This window comes from Stomoxys calcitrans, chromosome 2 (genome assembly GCF_963082655.1).
Source record: "Stomoxys calcitrans chromosome 2, idStoCalc2.1, whole genome shotgun sequence".
Classification (NCBI taxonomy): Eukaryota; Metazoa; Arthropoda; class Insecta; order Diptera; family Muscidae; genus Stomoxys; species Stomoxys calcitrans.
This window is the reverse complement of record NC_081553.1, coordinates 197,067,482-197,089,960: the sequence shown is the minus strand read 5'-3', so window position 1 is coordinate 197,089,960 and position 22,479 is coordinate 197,067,482. Positions and strand designations below refer to the sequence as shown.

Here is a 22,479-nt window from a genome sequence, read left to right as displayed (position 1 = left end):
ATGTAGTTACAACCAAGAAATATAAGATTGGTAATTAAATGATCTATTTAAAATTCGTACATTTTGGTACCAAAATTTGTACCATTTTGTACTTTCTTTACTGATAGAGCTAAAGGACTGAAATTTGGCATTTTGTACTTTCTGTTCAGATGGAGCTTGAGGTCGGAATATGATGGGTATGATTCATCATTCGCACATTTTGGTACCAAAATTGGTACCATTTCGTACTTTCTTTATAGATAGAGCTAGAGGTCTGAAATTTGGCATGTAGTTACAACTAAGAAACATATGATTGGTGACCAAATGATCTATTAAAAATTCGTAAATTTGGTACCAAAATTTGTACCATTTGATACTTTCTTTACAGATAGAGCTAAAGGACTGAAATTTGGCATTTTGTACTTTCTGTTCAGATGGAGCTTGAGGTCGGAATATGATGGGTATGATTCATCATTCGCACATTTTGGTACCAAAATTGGTATCATTTCGTACTTTCTTTATAGATAGAGCTAGAGGTGTGAAATTCGGCATGTAGTTATGTAGTTATCATTGGTAACTAAATGATCTATTAAAAATTCGTACATTTTGGTACCAAAATTTGTACCATTTGGTACTTTCTTTACAGATAGAGCTAAAGGACTGAAATTTTGCATGTAGGTACAAGAAGGAAATATATAATGGATGTTGGTACCAAAAAGTGCCAAATAGTACGAAATAGCTTATCTTTTCTTACAGCGAACGGGGACTGCTAAAATTAAGCAATTTGACAAACGTTATCGCAGTCTTGACAGAAATGCGACATATATTGGGCGACTTAATGATTTTTCCGATGTATTGTTATTCTTGGTACTATGTGGTACTTTCTTTGCAGAAGGGGACAGATTTCTGACATTTTATTCGCAATTATTACAAAACTTTATAATCTTATAAACTCAGTGACCACTTAGGTTTTAGGAAGTCGTTCATTAAAAAGGGGATAGCAAAGGGGACCACCGGGATGCTAGTACCATATAGCATTACTACTTATAAACATTGTGATAATTTCAACTTACCATAATATAATTATCTATATCGCCTTCATTGTTGTTGTTATCGCTATTTTGATGGACATGCTCGTTTCCTGTTAGCTGCTGCTGCTGCTGTTGTTGTTGCAACCTATTTCCGTTTGTGTTAAGTGGAATGCTTAAAGCATCTACACTGGCCACACTACTAGTCAAAATGGTCATAAGTACAACCGCCATCACCATCATAATGCATGATGTTGTGCCAAAACTAAGCAGGAGTTGTCGTTCTCTAGGTTGCTGTTGCTGCCTCTGCTGTTGATGTTGGTGATGCTTTTGTCTTTTTGCCATTTAGTTCTTGTTGCCACCGGCTATGGTCTGCTATTTACGCTTATTTTTGAGTTTTATTTTTTTTTTTGCTTTAACTCGCACAACGACGACAATGAATGTGGCGGCGTGGACGAAGTACTATGACTCTTTGTCCTCGAAATCCTGAGGAGCGTGTGTCCTTGGGCGTTTGATGTTTATATTAAGATATGGTTTACCTGTGTAGAAGAAGAAAGTTAGTTTTGTTAGATATGTTTTTCCCCCCGTTGCATTATTTTAAATTTAATATGATGGGGTTTTTTGTTTTGTTTTGAGGGCAGATACAAAATGGAAAATCTAAATATGAAAATGAAGAATTTTTTGAATCACCTTTTGAACTGATGACAGACAATTTCATAATGTTAGAATAGCTGTCATGATGTGTAATGGTATTTTTTAAAATTAATGCAGAAATTTCTTTAAAAATTAAAAATTTTCTAAAAAATATGAAATTTTCTCAAAAAATTTTTAAGAAAATAATTTTTTTTTTAATTTAAGTTTAATATCATTTTTTCCCAGCTTATCTTGATTTTATCCCAAATCGTGCTATCTGCCTAATACTTATCTATATTTTTATAATTTATGTAAAATGGTTTAAGATTAATTTTGTGTATAAAATCCAACTCCTCTAAATCTTTGTTATTTTTTGAGCTTTAGTCGTTTAATTATATTTTCATTTGTTTAAGAGCTTTTTGCCACTAAAAGGTTTTCAAAGGCATCCGTTCGAACAGATGCAATAACAATGTTCGTGTGTTAGTGTTAACTTTAAACCAAGTTACTACTTTGTACTCTAATTGAATATGAAACAAGTAAAAAGGCATAAAGTTCGGCCGGGCCGAACTTTGGATACCCATCACCTCGGGTATATATGTAAATACCCTTTCATCACAATCCGGTGAAAATTGGATAACTTATGCACCCAAATTCGGCACGGACATTGAGTGGTCTAATATATATGTAGAACAAATCTTTGGTCTTTTTGGCAGATGTATCCAATTATAAACCGATCTGAACCATATTAAGGTCGGATATCGTGAAGTTCAGAAAAACTCACGGTTTAAAATTTCAGCGCAATCGGGTAATAAACAAAGCTTTTATTGGCTTCAGACCCCTTATCGGCAGATCAGTTTATATGGCAGCTATATCGAAATACAGTCCGATCAAAACCATATTTAGGTCGGCTAAAAATAACTCACTGTCTCAAATTTTAGCGAAATTAGATAAAAAATAAAATTTTTATGGGCTTCGGACCCTTTATCGGGAGATCGGTCTGTATTACAGCTATATCTAAATATAGTTCGATCTGTACCATATTTGGGTCGAATTTTGGGAGGTTTCAAACTGCGCATTATTCCAAATTTCAGCAAAATGGTATAAAAATTAAAGTTTTTATGCCCTTTAGACCCTTTATCGGGAGATCGATCTATAAGGCAGCTATATCTAAATATAGTCCGATCTGAACTATTTTTACGTGAGATGTCGGAGAGCTTAAAATAACCCACTATTTTAAATTTCAGCGAAATCGGGTAATAATTAAAGCTTTTATGAGCTTCAGACCCTTTATCGGGAGATCGGTCTATATGACAGCTATATCTAAATATAGTCCGATCTGAACCATAATTACGTGAGATGTCGGGAGGTTTAAAAGAACCCATTGTTTTAAATTTCAGCGAAATCGGGTAATAAATAAAGCTTTTATGAGCTTCAGACCCTTTATCGGGAGATCGGTCTATATGACAGCTATATCTAAATATGGACCTATCTAATCCATATTTAGGTCAGATGTCGGGAGGCTTAAAATAACCCACTGTTGCAAATTTCAGCGAAGTCGGGTAATAAATAAAGCTTTTATGAGCTTCAGACCCTTTACCGGGAGATCGGTCTATATGGCAGCTATATCTAAATATGGACCGATCTGAACCATATTTAGGTCAGATGTCGGGAGGCTTAAAATAACCCATTGTTTTAAATTTCAGCGAAATCGGGTAATAATTAAAGCTTTTATGGCCTTCAGACCCTTTACCGGGAGATCGGTCTATATGGCAGCTATATCTAAATATCGACCGATCCAATCCATATTGTGGTCAGATGTCGGGAAGCTTAAAATAACCCACTGTTGCAAATTTCAGCGAAATCGGGTAATAAATAGAGCTTTTATGGTTTTCAGACCCACTATCGGGAGATCGGTCTATATGGGACCTATATCTAAATGTAGACCGATCTGAACCATATGTAGGTCAGTTGTAGGTAAGCCTTAAGCTACATAACCTACTCAAAGTTTCAAATTTCAGCAACATCAGCTATATCCAAATATGGTCCGATTTGACCCATTCAAGAACTCAACCAGCGTGCATCAAAAAGACGTATCGTGGCAAATTTCAGCTCAATATCTAAATTTTTGAAGGCTGTAGTGTGATTACAACAGACGGACGGACAGACACACGGACATCGTTAAATCGTCTTAGAATTTTACGTCGATCCGAAATATATATACTTTGTAGGGTCGGAAATTGATATTTCGATGTGTTGCAAACGGAATGACTAATTGAATATGCCCCCTATCCTACGGTGGTGGGTATAAAAAGAATTAAAATGTTTTTGTTTCTGCATTACTTTTAGGTTCATAGGAAAGCATAGGAAAAAAGGGTTGCAGATATAAGATGAACACATAACAGAGAAAGTAACTAGATCGATTAAAGACCACCATTATTTTATAGAAGTCTAATATGTTGCAAAACGACTGTTGTAGCGTCGGAGCAATTGTCCATATTAAATATAATTTTTACTAGCCGAACCGGGCTCGCTCCGCTGCGCCTTTTTTAACTCTCTAATGTCTTTTTAGGGTGGGGACACTTCGCCCGGAATGTGGATATCAAAACCGTGCCACTGTGGCCCCTGAGAACATCAAAAATATAAAGCGGTGGTTATCCCCACTTAATGCTGGCGAAATTTGCGAGGTTCCAAGCCATGCATGGTCATGTAAATTCTCCCCAAAGAGGTGTCGCACTGTCGCTCGCCGTTCGGACTTGGACTTGACTTGAATCGAAAAACACTTATTGAAGTGTGAGAAGTTTGTTCCTGTTCGGTTCATGGGCAAAATTTTACTCTACTCCCAAATGTCTTTCTTTTGAGTCCTATATTATCATTTTGGAAAATATTTCCTGTTTACGGGGTATTTCGACGGTGGGATGGCCACCCAGACACTTGGGTGGCCATCCCACCTATCGGTACACTTTTGATTTTGGGTGGTGTTTTTGGGGTATGGGGGAGGGTCCGCCCTCATCCGATATCAAAAAATTATATATCCTATATTTCCTCCAGACCGACCTACACGATATGTAAAAATTTTAAGAAAATCGGTTCAGCCGTTTTAGATTCGACGGAACAAACAAACAAACCGAGTCCCATATAGTCATAAATGGTTAATGTGCCCATTTGGGGCGTTTTTGGGAGTTTGGTATGACCCCTTCACTATAATTTTGCATGCCAGATTCGTAATCTACTCCCGAATACCCTTCATTTGAGCCTCATATTGATTTGAACGTTAAATTTGTCTGCTTGGAGGAGTTTTGGGGATAAAGCGACTTCCTGGGTAGTTGAATTTTTAATACCATATTCGCATTCTACTCTTCGAAACCTTTTATTTGATACCCATATTGCCATTATAAGTTCACTTTTGATTTTTGGTGGTGTTTTTGGAGTAACCGGGAAGGGTCCGCCCCCTTCTGATATCAATAAATTATAAAGTCTGTTCCTCCCTCCGTAATCTATTCCCGCAAACCTTCCATTTGTCATGATCGTGCGTTCATTTGTCGTGATCGTCCAATAAACCTATTTTAGGGGCTTTTGGAGTTGGGGCGGCCCCCCAGTTACTTGGACCCATTTTTTAATATGAAGTTCGTCTCTACTCCTGTATACCTTTCCATACTATCCGGATCGGTACACTTTTATTTTCGAGTAGTATTTTTGGGGTAAGGGGGAGGGTCCACCCCCCGCCCCCTGCCTTCCAGACCAACATACACAATCTGTGAAAATTTCAAGGTAATTGGTTCAACCGTTTTTGAGTCCGAAGCGAAGGGTGCAATATTTATATTTAGCTTAGGCGAATACTTCAATAATTCCAAAATTACGATAACAAAATCTTCTTATATCGATCTCAACGCCTTTTTCCCTAAGGAGAAACACGTGTTTTTACATCACCCATATGTTAATATGTATGTCTTTTATAACTCCAATAAATATTAACATGAAGGACCAATTGTGCTATCCCCATAAAGTGACTATTAAAGGAAATTAACTTTAAACGCCTAAAGCCATGCAAATTAAACATAAAAATATTGCGCCTAAAGCTATGCTACACAAATGACAATAGTCATAGCCTTAATGGCAAATGTTAATTTCATTGTTGGATATACGATATGAATAAGTTGGAATAATGTGTGTAACTCTTGCCGCAAATTGTGAAGCCCCAAAGTTTCCACAGTTTCCTATTTCCTTTTTTTCGTAAGAAGAGATATGAATAAGAAAGTGCACGAGTTTCATATGTGGGTAGTTTCGTTGGCTAAATTCATTTGTTTGTTGTATTTGTGGGAACACCCATATCCACTTATGTATTTGGTACGAAATATACACGGTAGGTCAAATTGAAAGGGCCAAAGAACACACATCAAGCGGTTGTCAAAAGTCTTAATCAACGACCAATTTTTAGAAGTCTTGGCCAAGAAATCGTGGGTCTAAAATCAAAATCAAGTTTCCAGGCTTTAAAGCCAAAATTCGGCATTTGGTGCCATATTAATAAAACTTCTGATTTTGTTTTCAACTCTGGAAGCTCGATTTTGATTTTAGACCCACCCGTCGTTTCCTGGTCAAACTTTTGACAACGAGGAAAATTTGAACCACCCTAATACACAGTATTTTGAAAAATTAAATGTATTATTTGAAATACGTTGCGCCTATAGAGGGCGCAATTGTCATCAGAGTAGACTAAAATTTTGTACAATGATTTCTCTCATGACTTCCAACTGACTTTATTATTCTTGGTTTCATTTGGCCTGTGCATTGATATTGCTTCTATATAAATCGATCTCCTGATTTTTACTTCTCATTTTCGTTTGAAATCTAGGTAATGGGAAATTAACCCTTTCCGTTCGCCCTGGGCGATACATAGTTCGTCCCCAGCATTTAAGTAAAGGTGGTGGTTCTGTCTCGGATTCAGACAGCGACGGTGTCAATTTAACAGTCATCGAAGCCGAATCGAGAGATGAGGGCATCGGGATGACGGCAGAAGTGAGCGATGGCTTTGCTAATCTCACAAGCAGACCGAGAAAGCGATCCGGGGCACAACGAAGGAAACAGAGGAGTATGTATCGGGAGCGCAATCGGGCAAAAGTGCAGGATGCTGGAAGGGATATAACTGACATTCCAAGCACTTCTATGGAAGTTGGAAAAAGAATCACATCTCCTCAAGAGCATAACACCTCTAAAATGCTGAAGAAAGGAGGGAAAACCAAGCCAGCCATCCGGCAATGGAGACTCCAGATAGTGTCCTACGGAGGTAGACAAAGTCGGAACAGGAACGAAAGAAGCGCGCACGGCCCCTGAGTCTTCATGGAAGACTGTGACTTTCAAACTGAGGCCACAGCCATCACGGAAGGGGAAGATGGCCGCTGAGTATGGTAAGGAAACGCCCTCTTACGCCAGAGTGGCAAGGAAGCACAACAGAGATGAGCTGACTTATGCAGCCATCAATATCGGCTGTGCATCCGGTAGGATTCCACCAGATCATCGGTCCCAAGTGGAGGATCTAGTTAACTATCGGATTTTCGAAAATGTGTGGAACTCTGTGGAGGGTCAACCCATTCAAATGATGAGCTGCGAGTATAGAGGGGACATCTTTACGCTGCGTTTTGCGTCGGCGGATGTAATGATACCGTCGAACAGCTCGCCAGAAGTATCCACGCTCCCTGGGAGGGCGCATAGCTCGACCTGGAGAGAACGATGGTTATCCCCCAGCTCACAAAGGCGACGGTCTTCATCAAGGAACGGGGCAGTAAATTTGCGACGGAACGCATGTTGGGATTCATGGGCAAGCAAAACCAAGGTTTGGTCGCAGAGAATTGGGAGGTCTTTCACAGGGAGGAGAAGGAAGAAGGAACTCTCCTTATGGTGGGTATTGATCAAGTCTCCCGTGCACTACGGGAGCAAAGCTGTCTTTTTCAAGATTGGGAAGACTAGAATAGGCAGAAATTCTTATTTTGACACATCAGACCGTGCAGTGGCAGGTGATTCAATACCGCCCAACGAACAGGGGGCTGACAACGAGACAATTACGGCCTCTCTTAATATTGGAAAGACTAGGATAAGCAAAGATCCAAATACTATATCAGGCAGCGTAGTGGAGGGAGACCCAACACAGCCTAACAAACAGGGACCCGACGATGGATCCATCACCAACTTCAAGATTCGGAATACTGGGATAGGTAAAGATCCTTATATTGAAACATTAGGAACGAACAGGGAGCCGATGATGGTACCATCACCCACTCCCAAGAAGTCCATTTACTTAAAATTTGGAAGACTTAGATAGGCAAAGATCCTTGTATTGAAACATCAGGTAGTACAGGGAATGAAAACTCAATACAGCCTAACGACCAGGGACCCGACGATGGAACCATTACCGACTTTGTAAAGAGTCCGAAAACTGAGATAGGCAAAGAACCGAATACAATGACATCAGGCAGTGCAGTGACAGGAAAATCAATGCAGTCGAAAGAACAGGGAGCAGACGATGAAATCATCACCTATTCCCAAGATGCCCATTTACTAGAGGTAATCGAGAAAAACCTCCACCGGAGCGAGGCTGCTACACACGATCTGATGAAGAAAATCAGCAAGGGCAAGATTTACATTGCCTTAATTCAGGAGCCATGGACGACCCGGAACAAAGTTTCTGGACTGAACCTTATCAACTACCACTTATTCTATGCTAACACTGGTACTCAGCCGAGGGGCTGCGTTATTTGTCATAAAAATTTTAATTATATATTTTCCCCATAGTTGTCAACGTCGGATGCAACAGTAGTGAGACAGGGAGACGGTGGAGCATACCTGGCATTACTTTATCTGCTTTTCGATTCTCCAACACTGCCACCCATGTCGAGCAGCAATGGCTGCTGAGGAAAGCAAAACAGACAGGAAATGAGGTAATAATAGGGTGCGATGCGAACTCTCACCAGTTTGCGTGGGGTAGTACCAACACTAATAAGCGGGGCCAAGCCCTGGCAGACGAATGCCCATGCAATATTGTGGAACAGCGAAACTGTCGGTAGGACGGCGAAATCCTATGTGCAGATCCAGATCGTGAGAAGCCGAGGCTATTACTAAAAGGAAGTAAGAAGGAGGTCAGTAGGTCAGTGCCCGGCTTTCGCATCTAACAGATACGGGTACTTAGGTGGAGACACAAAACCAGACATGAACGAACTTAGGGGAGTGGTATCGAGCCAATTAAGGATTTTGTAAGTAGCACGTAACTCCTAACTTAAAATTTTCTTTTTAGAGGTTACTTTATAGTTTTTAGAGCGCAGATGTATGTCCATAGTGGCATAGGACGGATTAATATCTGCACCCTCCTTTCAACCTAAACTAACCTAGTAAGAATCTTGCCAAACTTCAACATATCTCGCGCCTACGACTAACATTTAATTCTAGCTTAACCGTTTGGGCTGGGCAGAGATCAATCAGTCAATCACTCTTCGCTTTTATATATAGAAAAGAAGATGACAGATGCTTACACTTCAATATACCAATTCGAACCTGGGCACACAGAGCAACAGCTAGAGCCGTTTTCGTTGTATAGAGTTCGAAGCCATCAATACAACTTCCAACAGATGAACAGAATCGTGTGTACCACGGAAGTGGTGTAATTTTCACAGAAAAAAGTCTGTCATTACACAAAAACACATGCATTGGGAAAAAGTATAGTTAATAGAGTATCAAAGTGTATCAAAGAGGCGTTTTCGCAATTAATACGTTTCAAATACAACATATCAACAACGTACGACCCTTGAAGCCATCACACCTAATATGGTTGAAAAGTCTTCTAACCAAAGACGAAACGCGTCCCATAGTTTGTTGGTGTGTCTTGCTATCTCTCGCTTTCCTTTTCCATTTTCCTTTACCAGAAAATCTCCGATCATTGAGCTCGTCTCGAAAGAGAAACAAATATAAATATGTGCTCAAATCCACATTAGGTGTGCTTGTGTATTTAAAAATTTGTGCAATTTTGCTCACATTATTACTGCAAGTTGTTCGCGTACTTTATTTGCCAGCAGAAGAGAGCGGAAGAGTTCTCACGCACTCTCTCGAGAGCAAAATTTTGGGGGTTTGGTAATTGAGAGCTTGCAATTACTGCTGGAGGTTGTTTTCCGAATAGAAATTTGCAGCATTGAACAGCTGTTATATGAAAACCAGCTGTCTAGTTCATATAAATAGCAAAAGAGAGTAACGGATTTTGACTGGAAAAGTACTTGAACAGACCTATTATTAACTTGTGCATCTAATAAACCACGTCATACCAAAATCATAGAAATATGAAGGGTAATATTTAAAATTTTCTTTTCAAACATTAAAAACTACTCTCCATCGTCAGCCATCATATCCCCTTTAATGTAGTCAATCAATGTTTCCTTAAACGAAAGCAAAAAATATGGATATCCATGATGAGTGTGTTTTCTTTGTTCCAAAAACCCCTAAAAAAACCTTTGTGCCATTCAATGTTTATCTAGTTACTGCTAAGGATATGTCCGGCAAAGCAAGCCAGTATGAGTTGGAGATGATGTTTGTCAAATTTTCACAAGGACACGAAAGTGGGGGGAACTTCATATTTCTAAGTATGTAAAAATATGTATAAAGCATGTGACTTGGTAAGTGTATAAATGGCAAAGGGTGTTTACTTTATTTGTCTTTATTTCTGTGTGTGTCTCCTCGTGTTTGTGTGTGTGTGTGCTTGCTTTTGTTAGCATTTGTTTTTATTATTGTTGTTGTTCTTTTACGGTACCGCACAACTTTTTCGATTAATTTAAATTTTTGATTTCGTTTCCTTTGTGGCTCATTTGTAGACATTTCACACTTTGGCATTTGTTGTTTTTCTTCGTTGGGGAAAGGGTACAACAAATGGGGGTGGTGTGAAATTTTAAAATGACACATGTGGGAGAGCCTTCGAAATTCATTGACATCTGGGATTTTCAACGGTTTAGAGAAGTCATAAATGTTTGAAATGAACATGAGGAGAGCAATAGTGAGAAAATAATCAAGGCCTAGTTGTATTACTGACTTTACATCTCCATCTCTTACATAATAAAAATGTGTAAGATACCTAATATCGATCTCTCTTCAAGCGTTGATCCTCCCGTGGGCATGGCAATAGGTACCGATACATTGCCGAAAAGTTAATACTTTACAATTTTGTATAATTTAGCATGAAATTTAGCACTGAAGAATTCCTCAGGAAAAGGCTGTTCATACACTGAAAAAAACTTTGTCCTAATTTTAAAGATTCGAGCCAAAGATTAGCAAATTTAATGCAATTGATCAAATCCTTAACCTTCCGGCGGGTGAGAAGATCCCTGAGGTCGCTTTTTAATTTTCAAACTGAAATTACTCTTTGATGGTCCTTGGGAAGTACACCGAAGGATGGGGGTATATTCATTTTGTCATTTTGTTTGCAACTAATGGAAATATCCATTTCCGACCCTATAAAGTACATATATTCTTGATCAGCGTAAAAAACTAAGACGATCTAGCCATGTCCGTCCGTCTGTCTGTTGATATCACGCTACAGTCTTTAAAAATAGAGATATTGTGCTGAAACTTTGCACAGATTTTTTTTTGTCCATAAGCAGGTTAAGTTCGAAAATGGGCTATATCGGACTATATCTTGATATAGTCCCCATATAGACCAATACGCCGATTTAGGGCGATGTTGTTGAAATTTTGGACATTGAGTTGAGTTAGGTCCTTCATCATCCTTCTTCAATTTGGCCCATTTTGGTCCACATTTGGATATAGCAGCCATATAGACCGATCCGCCGATTTAGGGTTGTTATCCGATTTTGTTGATCGTGTTAGGCCCTCCGACATCCTTCTTAAATTTGGCCCAGATCGGTACAGATTTGGATATAGCTGCCATATAGACCGATCTCCCTATTTAAGGTTCATTTTCACCGGATGTTGACGAAAGGTGGTTTACATATATACACGAGGTGGTGGGTATCCAAAGTTCGGCCCGGCCGAACTTAATGCCTTTTTATTTGTTTGATATGAGCAAGACCTGCAAAAAGAGCTGCATCGTCGTTTACTTCGAGAACGCCTGTTTGTTCTCGTCATGTTCGTCATGTCGCCTATGCCGTTCTGAGTACGGACGACAGCGGAAAACAAGGGTCCATTGCCATTCCTGTAATTATTCATTTTGTACAGAGCATTCAACATTTATGCATCGATGCTACACCTGCTCCCATATAAACCGATCTCCCAATTTGACTTCTTGAGCCTTTACAAGCCGCAATTTTTGTCCAATTTTACTAAAATTTTGCAGATGGTGTTCTGTTATGATTTCCAACAACTGTGTCAAGTATCAAATCGGTCAGGAACCTGATATAGGAACCTGATATATAAACTGATTCTCCGATTTGATTTCTTGAGCCCCTGGAAGCCTTAAGTTTCATCCGATTTTGCACATAGTGTTCCGTTATGACTTCCAACAACTGTGCCAAGTACCGTTCAAATCGGTCAAGAACCTGATATAGCTCCCATATAAATTGATCTCCCGATTTTACTTCTTGCGCCCCTGGAAGCCGCCATTTGGCCCGATTTGGCTGAAATTTTGCACATAGTTTTCTGCTATAACTCTCACCAACTGTGCCAAATACGGTACAAATCGGTCTATAACCAGATATAGCTCCCACATTTTAGCAGAATCCATGGTGGTGGGATTCGGCCCGGCCGATTTTAGCACGTTTTTACTTGTTTTAGGTTAAGATTCTTAGTTTAAAAAAATAAATTGTCAAAAAATAATAATTGGACAGTCATCTATGAAGTAAAATAAGAATCAATCAGTGATCAAAATTTGAAACGGATGATCATGTCCGTTGGTAAATAGGAGACTAAATTAAAAGATTGCATCTTTGGTTCTTTGGCTCCTTTTCATTGGTAAAATAGTACGAATAAGAAAAAATATCAAATTTGGGACAATTTTTTTTTCAGTGTACTTTTGCCTTCCCAAAAATGGTATACTCCATACATTGTTTTTAAAATTTCATCACACCAAATGCTTAAATTTCTTCAATACTTCATAATAATGTGTTGATGGTGCTAAATACACATCCCGACCCACACACACACACACACACAGATTTTTATGCATTGTAGACAGGACAAATGAATGTAATGCAAATTGTTTTGGTGACATTCCTGTCACACATCACACGTACAAATATTAAACAAATCTAAGTAAAAAATGTCCCATATTTATGAATCTATTATGAGACTCACGCACGCATCACAGCAAGCATGGATTGTTGGCATGCTTTTGAATGTATGAGTGAGAATGCTTCTTCTCTTTTCCTATATGTGTTGTTAAGAAACAGCCACATGCAGTGAAAGTGAGAGAGAGAGAGAGAGAGAGAGAGACTCACACTCGTGGCCCTTATAAAACCCCATGAGTGATGAAGTTGAAAATATGTCATCACCCTAAGTGTGAATTAATATCACACAACATTGTTAAAGATAAGCCTAAAAAGGGTGCAAAATAATTCAGAATAATGACCAATAAAACTCAGTATGTAATGGATCCAATTCAGGATTTTGTCAAACTTTACATGCCTTTAGGCATATAAACAACTTTTGGGGATAATTAACATAAATATGGTATAGTTTTTAAGGGAAATTTAACAAATTATGCTAGGATGGATTTGTCTCATAACACAATGCAATGCCCACACGAGGATAATTGAGTGATATCCGCAGGGAATTAAAGTGAAAGCCGAGCCTTAGCTAAGTTTGTGTTAAGCATACCCAGAAAAATAAGTTTGCTGATATCAGCAAACACTGTCTGCTGTTTTTTTTTAACTAAAATGATACCCCACACCACATTGGGTATGCAGGCAAAGTCGTCGAAACTAAAATTTGCTTATCCGGAAATATTGTGGGAGTCCTAGATGAAATCGTTGTGCAAAAATCTTGAGAAGACCGGTTGATAAATGCGTTAGCAAGGCCTTTTTACAAAAAAACGTTAGATATATGGGATCTATATCTTAACCCGAACAGATTTCTTTGAAATTTGTCATTGATCAGAAGAGTCATAAGAGAAACCTTAGTAACAAATTTTGTGAGGCAAGAGTTGCATTTATTGCCCTTTCCGTTTTCCACAGAAATCGCTCCATAGAATAGGAAAGAATCTCTCCGAAACATTTAATACCAAACGAGGTTTCAGACAAGCAGACAGCCTATCGTGTGATCTCTTTAATATCCTGCTGGAGAAGATTATACGAGGATGCAGATGTGAATAGATTTGGCACACTAATCACAAGAGAACACATGCAACTGCCCTATGACGACGACATCGACTTCACAGGTCGGTCATTGGATGTAGTAACTGCAACATTTGAAAGAATCGAAAGAGAGTCAGAAAGAGAGGGTCTGGCAATAAATAGAGATAAGACGAAATGGATGGTTTCAACTCCCAAAACTCCTTGTACAACCGAGCAGATAACGAAAATGGAGAAAGTTGGGAACCACAACTTTGAGATAGTCAGTAACATTATCTGCCTCAACAACGCCGTAATCGAAAAGAATAACACCAGTTTTGAGATAAAGCGAAGAATAATACTGGCAAACAGATGCTACTTAGGATTATGTGTGCAGTTTAAAAACAAGGCCACCTCTCAACAGACGAAGATTACACTATACAAGACACTGACACTAACTGTGTTGTTATATGGTTTTGAGGCATGGGTACTTGGAGTATTTGAGAGAAAGATTCTTCGTAAAATATATGGACCAGTTTGCGTTAATGGAGAATATAGGCGACGTATGAACCAGAATACAGTGACGATAGCATAGTTACTTGCATTAAAGTACAACGGTTGCGTTGGCTAGGTCATGTTGTCAGAATGGATGAAGAAGCTTCAGCAAAGAAGTCTTTTGAAGGCAAACACGGTGGTACACGCAAACCGGAAAGACCAAAAGCCCGACGGAAAGGTTAAGTGGTGGGAGACACCTCGAAACTTGGTGTCAATGATTTTAGAGTGAGCGCAGAAGATCGAGTCGCTTGGAACGCTATTCTACGTTCGGATAGTGGAACAAATGTTCTGTCATAACCAATTAAAGTAAAGTAAAACAAGTAAAAGCGTGCTAAGTTCGGCCGCGCCGAATCTTATATACCCTCCACCATGGATCGCATTTGTCGAGTTCTTTTCCCGGCATCTCTTCTTAGGCAAAAAAAAAGGATAAAAGAAAAGATTTACTCTTCGATTAGAGCGATATTAAGATATGGTCCGGTTTGGACCACAATTAAATTATATATATGTTGGAGACCTGTGTAAAATGTCAGCCAATTCGAATAAGAATTGCGCTCTTTGTGGGCTCAAGAAGTAAAATAGAGAGATCGATTTATAAGGGAGCTGTATCGGGCTATAGACCGATTCAGACCATAATAAACACGTATGTTAATGGTCATGAGAGAATCCGTCGTACAAAATTTCAGGCAAATCGGATAATAATTGCGACCTCTGGAGGCTCAAGAAGTCAAGATCCCAGATCGGTTTATATGGCAGCTATATCAGGTTATGGACCGATTTGAACCACACTTGGCACAGTTGTTGGATATAATAACGAAACACGTCGTGCAAAATTTCATTCCAATCGGATAAGAATTGCGCACTCTAGAGGCTCAAGAAGTAAAGACCCAAGATCGGTTTATATGACAGCTATATCAGGTTATGAACCGATTTGAACCATATTTGGCACAGTTGTTGGATATCATAACAAAATACTACGTGCCAAAATTCATTCAAATTGGATAAGAATTGCGCCCTCTAGAGGCTCAAGAAGTCAAGACCCAAGATCGGTTTATATGACAGCTATATAAGGTTATGGACCGATTTGAACCACACTTAGCACAGTTGTTGGATATCATAACGAAACACGTCGTGCAAAATTTCATTCCAATCGGATAAGAATTGCGCACTCTAGAGGCTCAAGAAGTCAAGACCCAAGATAGGTTTATATGGCAGCTATATCAGGTTATGGACCGATTTAAACCATACTTGGCACAATTGTTGGATATCATAACAAAACACGTCGTGCAAAATTTCATCCCAATCGGATAAGAATTGCGCACGCTAGAGGCTCAAGAAGTCAAGACCCAAGATCGGTTTATATGGCAGCTATATCAGGTTATGAACCGATTTAAACCATACTTGGCACAATTGTTGGATATCATAACAAAACACGTTGTGCAAAATTTCATTCTGATCGGATAAGAATTGCGCACGCTAGAGGCTCAAGAAATCAAGACCCAAGATCGGTTTATATGGCAGCTATATCAAAACATGGACCGATATGGCCCATTTACAATACCAACCGACCTACACTAATAAGAAGTATTTGTGCAAAATTTCAAGCGGCTAGCTTTACTCCTTCGGAAGTTAGCGTGCTTTCGACAGACAGACGGACGGACGGACAGACGGACGGACATGGCTAGATCGATATAAAATTTCACGACGATCAAGAATATATATACTTTATGGGGTCTAAGACGAATATTTCGAGTAATTACAATCAGAATGACGAAATTAGTATACCCCCCATCTTATGATGGAGGGTATAAAAAGCTCTGTGATGCACTTGCTGTTTGCTTTGGGTGAGTCTTCTGCAGTCCCTTGTTAAATCAACTTATTCTGTGAACTACCATGGCAGACGTTGATTACTACTTGGTTTGTTTCCAGGACAAGCAGACTTAAGCGAGTCGTTTAGGGCATTCATGATCAACTTAACCTAAAATCAATGCCCTCCACAGATTCCACATCTTTCTCAGGTCTACTGGGGATAACGCTGTAGAATGTGTGGTAAAACATATCGCAAGCCTGAAGACAAGACTTCCCAGTTACATACCCTTACTTTGGTATTCTCTGATACAAAGGTAACATCTATTACCTTGTGTCTGTTCTAGCCTTAATAAAGTTTGATTTATTTCCTATATCACAAATCGCCAGATTGCGAATGATAGGATCTATGGCCAATATATTCATGCCTCATATTGATGACAAGTTTTAAAAATTAGTCCAATATTGATAAGATTTGATAGAGACAACATGTGGTTGCATTGCACAGTCGAAAATTACCACAACAATGCGTTGTGACCAATCTTTCTTCAGAAAAGTTCCCGAATAACTTACTGTACAATATTTCAAGTCATTAAATTTTAGTTTCGACTTTCACAGTATTGCAGCCCTCTGCAGCCCCTACCATGCCATTGAAATTAGTGCTGTAATATTCGTTATTAGAAGAGGAAATGCCATCATGCCTTTACATTAATGTAGGAACATAAGAATAAGACGACGACAGCATTATGTATCCACAATAAAGGCGCCTTTTCAAGAGCTAGGCAAGCAGTGAACAAATTGGTCCAGTATGGGGAAGAGGAGTAGAGAGAATCTAGTGTAAAACGTGTCTTGTTATTTATGACAAATGGCGGTTAAAAGTGGGTTGCTGATACCAAGTTAGTTATAAGGGCAGTAATGGTTGAATTAAAGTCACTTTACTTGTGAAATTTTAAAATATGAAAAGTTTTATTTCACTTTAATTTTATTTCAGTATCATGAGTTAATGCTCAATTATTTCATCGTTTCGTTTAACATATCGTCAATGTCATTTTGAAGTGTCATCATTATGACATATTCATTCACGAGTGACAGCAGACATCTCTGTCAATATATAATTATGTTGTTTCAAGTGTTGACATTGATTAGCAAAACACTTTGCAAAGTTCAAACTCAGCAAACACATACTGAAATTCGTATCTGTATACATATGTATGCAAAAAAAAGAGAAGACTATAGGGTACCATTTCATTGGATATCTAAGAATACACTACAAACATTCAAATGGAATTGCCTTGCAACCATATTTTCTGGTTTAAATAAAAGTAAATAAATTCGTTGCACCATCTGATGAGACGGCTAGTCGTATTCCTTGGCATCAATGGCGCCAACTGCTCAAATATTTTTGCATTAGTAATAACTATAAAACTATGCACCATCTTTCAAGTGAAAAGGAAACATGTCAGAGTGGCTGCGTGCATTGGCACCTGCAGCCATAAACATACAAATTCAAATTGATTTATCGCCATTTACTTCTACTATGCCGAATGGGAGAAAATGTGAAGATGAGTTAAGAGAATATAGAAAAAACCATGTCACTTGTAGTTGCTGTCATCAAACTAAGAAAACGAGACCCGAGAACCATGACCACCACATCTTCGTCAACACCCTGGCCTATACAAGAATCCATCCATCCCTCCAACCATCGATTCATTGATTCCATTCAATCTACATAAAGTACCCAATTTAAAATTGACATGGCGACAATTCAATTCAATTTGAATCAATAATCAAACAGGTTGTTGTCGCATTTGCTTCCTCGTAGCATACCCATGCAATACGCACGCACATTGGCATCTTAAAGAATACTCGGTGGACAATTAATTATGAAGCTATCCTTATCGAGAAAAATGTTCGTTAGTTAAGAATTATTTTCTATCGAGAAATAGAGAAAAAGTTGTAAATACGAATTCGTCAAGCGATGATGTGGAAACTGAAAAACTTATCTAAACATGACACAGGTCAAAAGTTTAGTACATCATTTGGGAAAATTGCCTAGAATGTCTAAAAAACTTATCTAGAGTATCTGGAGTATTTTCTAGGAGACTCCCATGAAGCCTGGGTGATTTCCTAGAATGCCTTAGAGACTTCAATAGAAAGTCACGGAGAACTTCCCCAAATTATTGGTAGACTTTTCTACAAAGTCAGGGAGACTTTCGTAGTACGTCTGGGAGTCCTTCATAGAAAGTTTTGGAGACTTTCAGAAAATAATGGAAACTGTCCTAGAAAGTCGGGTAGACTTTTACAAAAATCAGGGAAACTTTTCTGGAAGTCTTGGAGATTTTCTCAAAAAGTCTCGGAAATGGCCCAAAAAAGTCGAGGGGACTAGCCTGAATTGAATAGGAAAATTTCTATTTCTGTGATAATCTAGGACACTTTATGAGTCTGGGAAACTTTCATAGAAAGCATGGGCGACTTTCCTAGAAAGCCTGGGACTTTCCTAGAAAGTCTGGGAGACTTTCCTAGAAAGTCAGGGAGACTTTCCTAGAAAGTCAGGGAGACTTTACTAGAAAGTCTGGGAGACTTTCCTTGAAAGTCAGGGAGACTTTCCTAGAAAGTCAGGGAGACTTTCCTAGATAGTCAAGGAAACTCCTAGAAAATCTGGGAGAGATTCCCTGGAGACATTCCAAGAAACTCTGGGCGACTTCCATAGAAATTCAGGGAAACTTTCCTAGAAAGTCAGGAGGAATTTCCTAGAAAGTCAGGAGGAATTTCCTAGAAAGTCTAGGAAATAGTCCTAGAAAGTCAAGAGGACTAGTATGAAATTAATAGAAAACTGTATGTGATAATCGGCCACACTTTATTGAAAAACTGGGAGTCCAGAAGGATTACAATGAAAGTCTGGGCGAATAGCTAAGAAAACCAGCGTGACTTTCCAAGAAAGTCTGCGAGACTTTCCTTAAGAGTTTGGGAAACTTAAATAGAAAGCATGGAAGACTTTTATAGGAAACCTGGGAGACTTTTATAGAAAGTCTGTGGGACTTTCACTTCATATAAAGTCTGGGAGACTTTCCTAGAAAGTCTGGGAGACTTTCCTAGAAAGTATGGTAGAACTTCATAGAAAGTCTGGAAGACTTTCCTAGAAAGTCTTGTAGACTTTCTTAGAAAGTCTTGTATACTATCCTAGAAAGTCTACCAGACTTTCCTAACAAGTCTTGTAGACTTTCCTAAAAAGTCTTGTAGACTTTCCGAGAAGGACTGTACTAGAATGTCTTGGAGATTTTCAAAGACTTTCTAGGAGAGTCTCCTAGGAAAATCGTGGAGATTTTCCTGGAAAGTCTGGGAGACTTTCCTCCAAGACTTTCTAGAAAAGTCTCCAAGACTTTCTAGGAAAGTTTCCCAAACTTTCTAGGAAAGTTTCCCAGCCTTTCAAAGGAAACTTTCCTAGAAAATCTTGAAGTCCTTTATAGAAAGTCTTGGAGACTTTTTTAGAAAGTCTTGGAGACTTTTTTAGAAAGTTTGGTAGAGTTTCCTAGAAAGTCTGGGAAACAATCCTAGAAAGTCTTAGAGACTTTCCTAGAGAGTCTAAGAGACTTTCCTAGAAATCCTAGAGAGTATTGGAGACTTTCTTCGAAGGCCTGGGAAACTTTTCAAGAAAGTCTAGAAGACTTTCCTAGAAAGTCTGGAAGACTTTCTTAGAAAGTCTGGAAGACTTTCTTAGAAAGTCTGGGAGATTTTCCTAGAAAGTCTGGAAGACTTTTCCCAAAGCCTGGGTGACTTTTCTGAAAGTCACGGGAGACTTTCCTTGAAAGTCTGGGAGACTTTCCTTGAAAGTCTGGGAGACTTTCCTTGAAAGTCTGGGAGACTTTCCTTGAAAGTCTGGGAGACTTTCCTTGAAAGTCTGGGAGACTTTCCTTGAAAGTCTGGGAGACTTTCCTTGAAAGTCTGGGAGACTTTCCTTGAAAGTCTGGGAGACTTTCCTTGAAAGTCTGGGAGACTTTCCTTGAAAGTCTGGGAGACTTTCCTTGAAAGTCTGGGAGACTTTCCTTGAAAGTCTGGGAGACTTTCCTTGAAAGTCTGGGAGACTTTCCTTAAAGGTCTGGGAGACTTTCCTTAAAAGTCTGGGAGGCTTTCCTTGAAAGTCTGGGAGACTTTCCTTGAAAGTCTGGGAGGCTTTCCTTGAAAGTCTGGGTGACTTTCCTTGAAAGTCTGGGAGAGTTTCCTTGAAAGTCTGGGAGACTTTCCTTAAAAGTCTGGGAGACTTTCCTTGAAAGTCGTGGGACTTTGCTAGAAAGTCTTTGAGACTTTCCTAGAAAGTGTTGGAGTCAATCAAAGAACGTCTTGAAAACAATCCAAGAAATTCTTGGAGAATGTCTAAGAAAGTCTTGGAGACTTTTCTAGAATGTGCAGACTCTTCGGGGAAGTTCCGGAGATTTTTTTAACAATCTGTGAGGTATTCCCAGAAATGTTTGGAGTCATTCCTAAAATGTCTGAGATACATTACTAAAAAGTCTGGGAGACATTTCTAAAATTTCTTGGAGACTTTCCTAAAAAGTGTTGAAGACACTTCTAAAAGGGTTGGAGACTTTCCTAAAAAGTTTCAGAGACTTTCCTAGCAAGCCACCGAAACTCCATAAAGAGACTTTAAATGAAAATCTCAGTTATTGATAGTGAGTTTTTCTTTACAAGCATTTGACATTAAAACAATTTTCTTAACAGTGCTGGCAATGGTAATCTGCAAATCAGCAAAGTAGTTGCGATTATGATTTCATACGTTAGAACTTAAATTTATCATCTACAGTTAATTTTATTATTTTCATTCATGTTTGAAGAATTTCATACATAAAAGTATTGTTTGACAAAGTAACACAAGTTGTGTGTATGCAAATTATATTAAAGATAAAAGGAAATGCTTTGTCTTAAGTGCATTTGCTTATTTTCTTTCTTTGGAAGACCATATTGATGTACAAGTGTTTTGTTTTGGTTGAATATTTTTCTGAATAGAGGAGAGATATTTTAGGTGTTTACTTCTTAAGGTAGACGAAATAAAACATTTTGGATATTGGGGTTAAAAAAATACAACAGTAATATATGCAAAGTTCCATTAAATTCCGATAAAAGGTAGGAAGTTCTTTTTTGTGTTCGATTGATAGGATTCAGCCCAATATATGTATGCATATGCATATATTGATTGAGTTCAGCATAGAAATCCGAATATATTCATGTTGTATGTATTTATCCAAAGGACAAATAGACACACATATGCACAAACAATTGATTGCCTATCGTACTTTAAATATTGGCAGACACTTTAATTGAATTCGATTCAATTTCATGAATTTAAGTGGAAACTTTTTTACCCTTAATTGTTTCCATTTGGGATTTTGTCAATAATTAGCGGGATTTCGGTACAATATGGGACAAAGTGTAAGTAAAACTTAATGAAAGGCAAATTACAAAAATAAACGAAAAATTAAATTTTTATCGCAAATTTGAAGAGAGAGAGAGAGAGAGAGAGCCAAACTTTAATGCTGTTTGGAAACTTAAGATGATGAAAGTCCAGAAAGTCTAGGATACTTTCCCAGAAAGTATTACATATCTATCTCAGACTTTCAAGGAGAGTCATGCATAGCTTTCAAGGAGAGTCATCCAGACTTTCTGGGAAAGTCCCTAACTTTTGCGAAAGTCTCTAACTTTCTGGGAAAGTCTCCCTGACTTTCTGGGTAAGCTTTCTCGATTTTCGGAAAGTCTCCCCGACTTCTGGAAAGTCTCCCAGTCTCTCTGGGATAGTCTAACCGACTTTTTGGGAAAGTCTCCTTGACATTCTGGGAAAACTTTCCCGACTTCTGAGAAAGTCCCTCCGGCTTTCTGGGAAAGCTTTCCCGACTTCTGTTTAAAGTCCCTACGACTTTCTGGAAATGTCCCTTCGACTTTCTGGGAAAGTTCCTCCGACTGGGAGAGTCTCCTTGGCTTTCTAGGAAATTGTATCCGATTTTCTGGGAAAGTCACTCGACTTTCTGGGAAGGTTAGATTAGATAAGGATGAACAGAGAAAAAGAAGATCTAAGTTAGGAGTTCCTCGCCACGCCCCTACATTGGTTCATGTCTGGTATGTGTCCCCACCTAAATACCGTTGTATGTTAGCCACGAAAGCCGGGCAATGACATAGGAAATGCTCCAACGTCTCATCATCTTCCCCGCATGCCCTACACATGCTTTCACTTTTTATTACATAAG

General features: G+C 38.7%; 1 protein-coding gene across 2 annotated transcripts in view; it reads right to left on the bottom strand.

Annotated features, from left to right (window-relative positions):
- Positions 1-22,479, bottom strand: part of LOC106081794 (tachykinins) — an 89,517-nt gene that overhangs the window by 17,025 nt on the left and 50,013 nt on the right. For both annotated transcript variants that reach the window (XM_013244003.2, XM_013244004.2), the window contains exon 2: positions 1,053-1,546. In XM_013244003.2, the coding sequence (XP_013099457.2) occupies positions 1,053-1,352 (300 nt within the window). In that variant the 5' untranslated portion in view covers positions 1,353-1,546. The remainder of the gene's footprint in view (positions 1-1,052; positions 1,547-22,479) is intronic.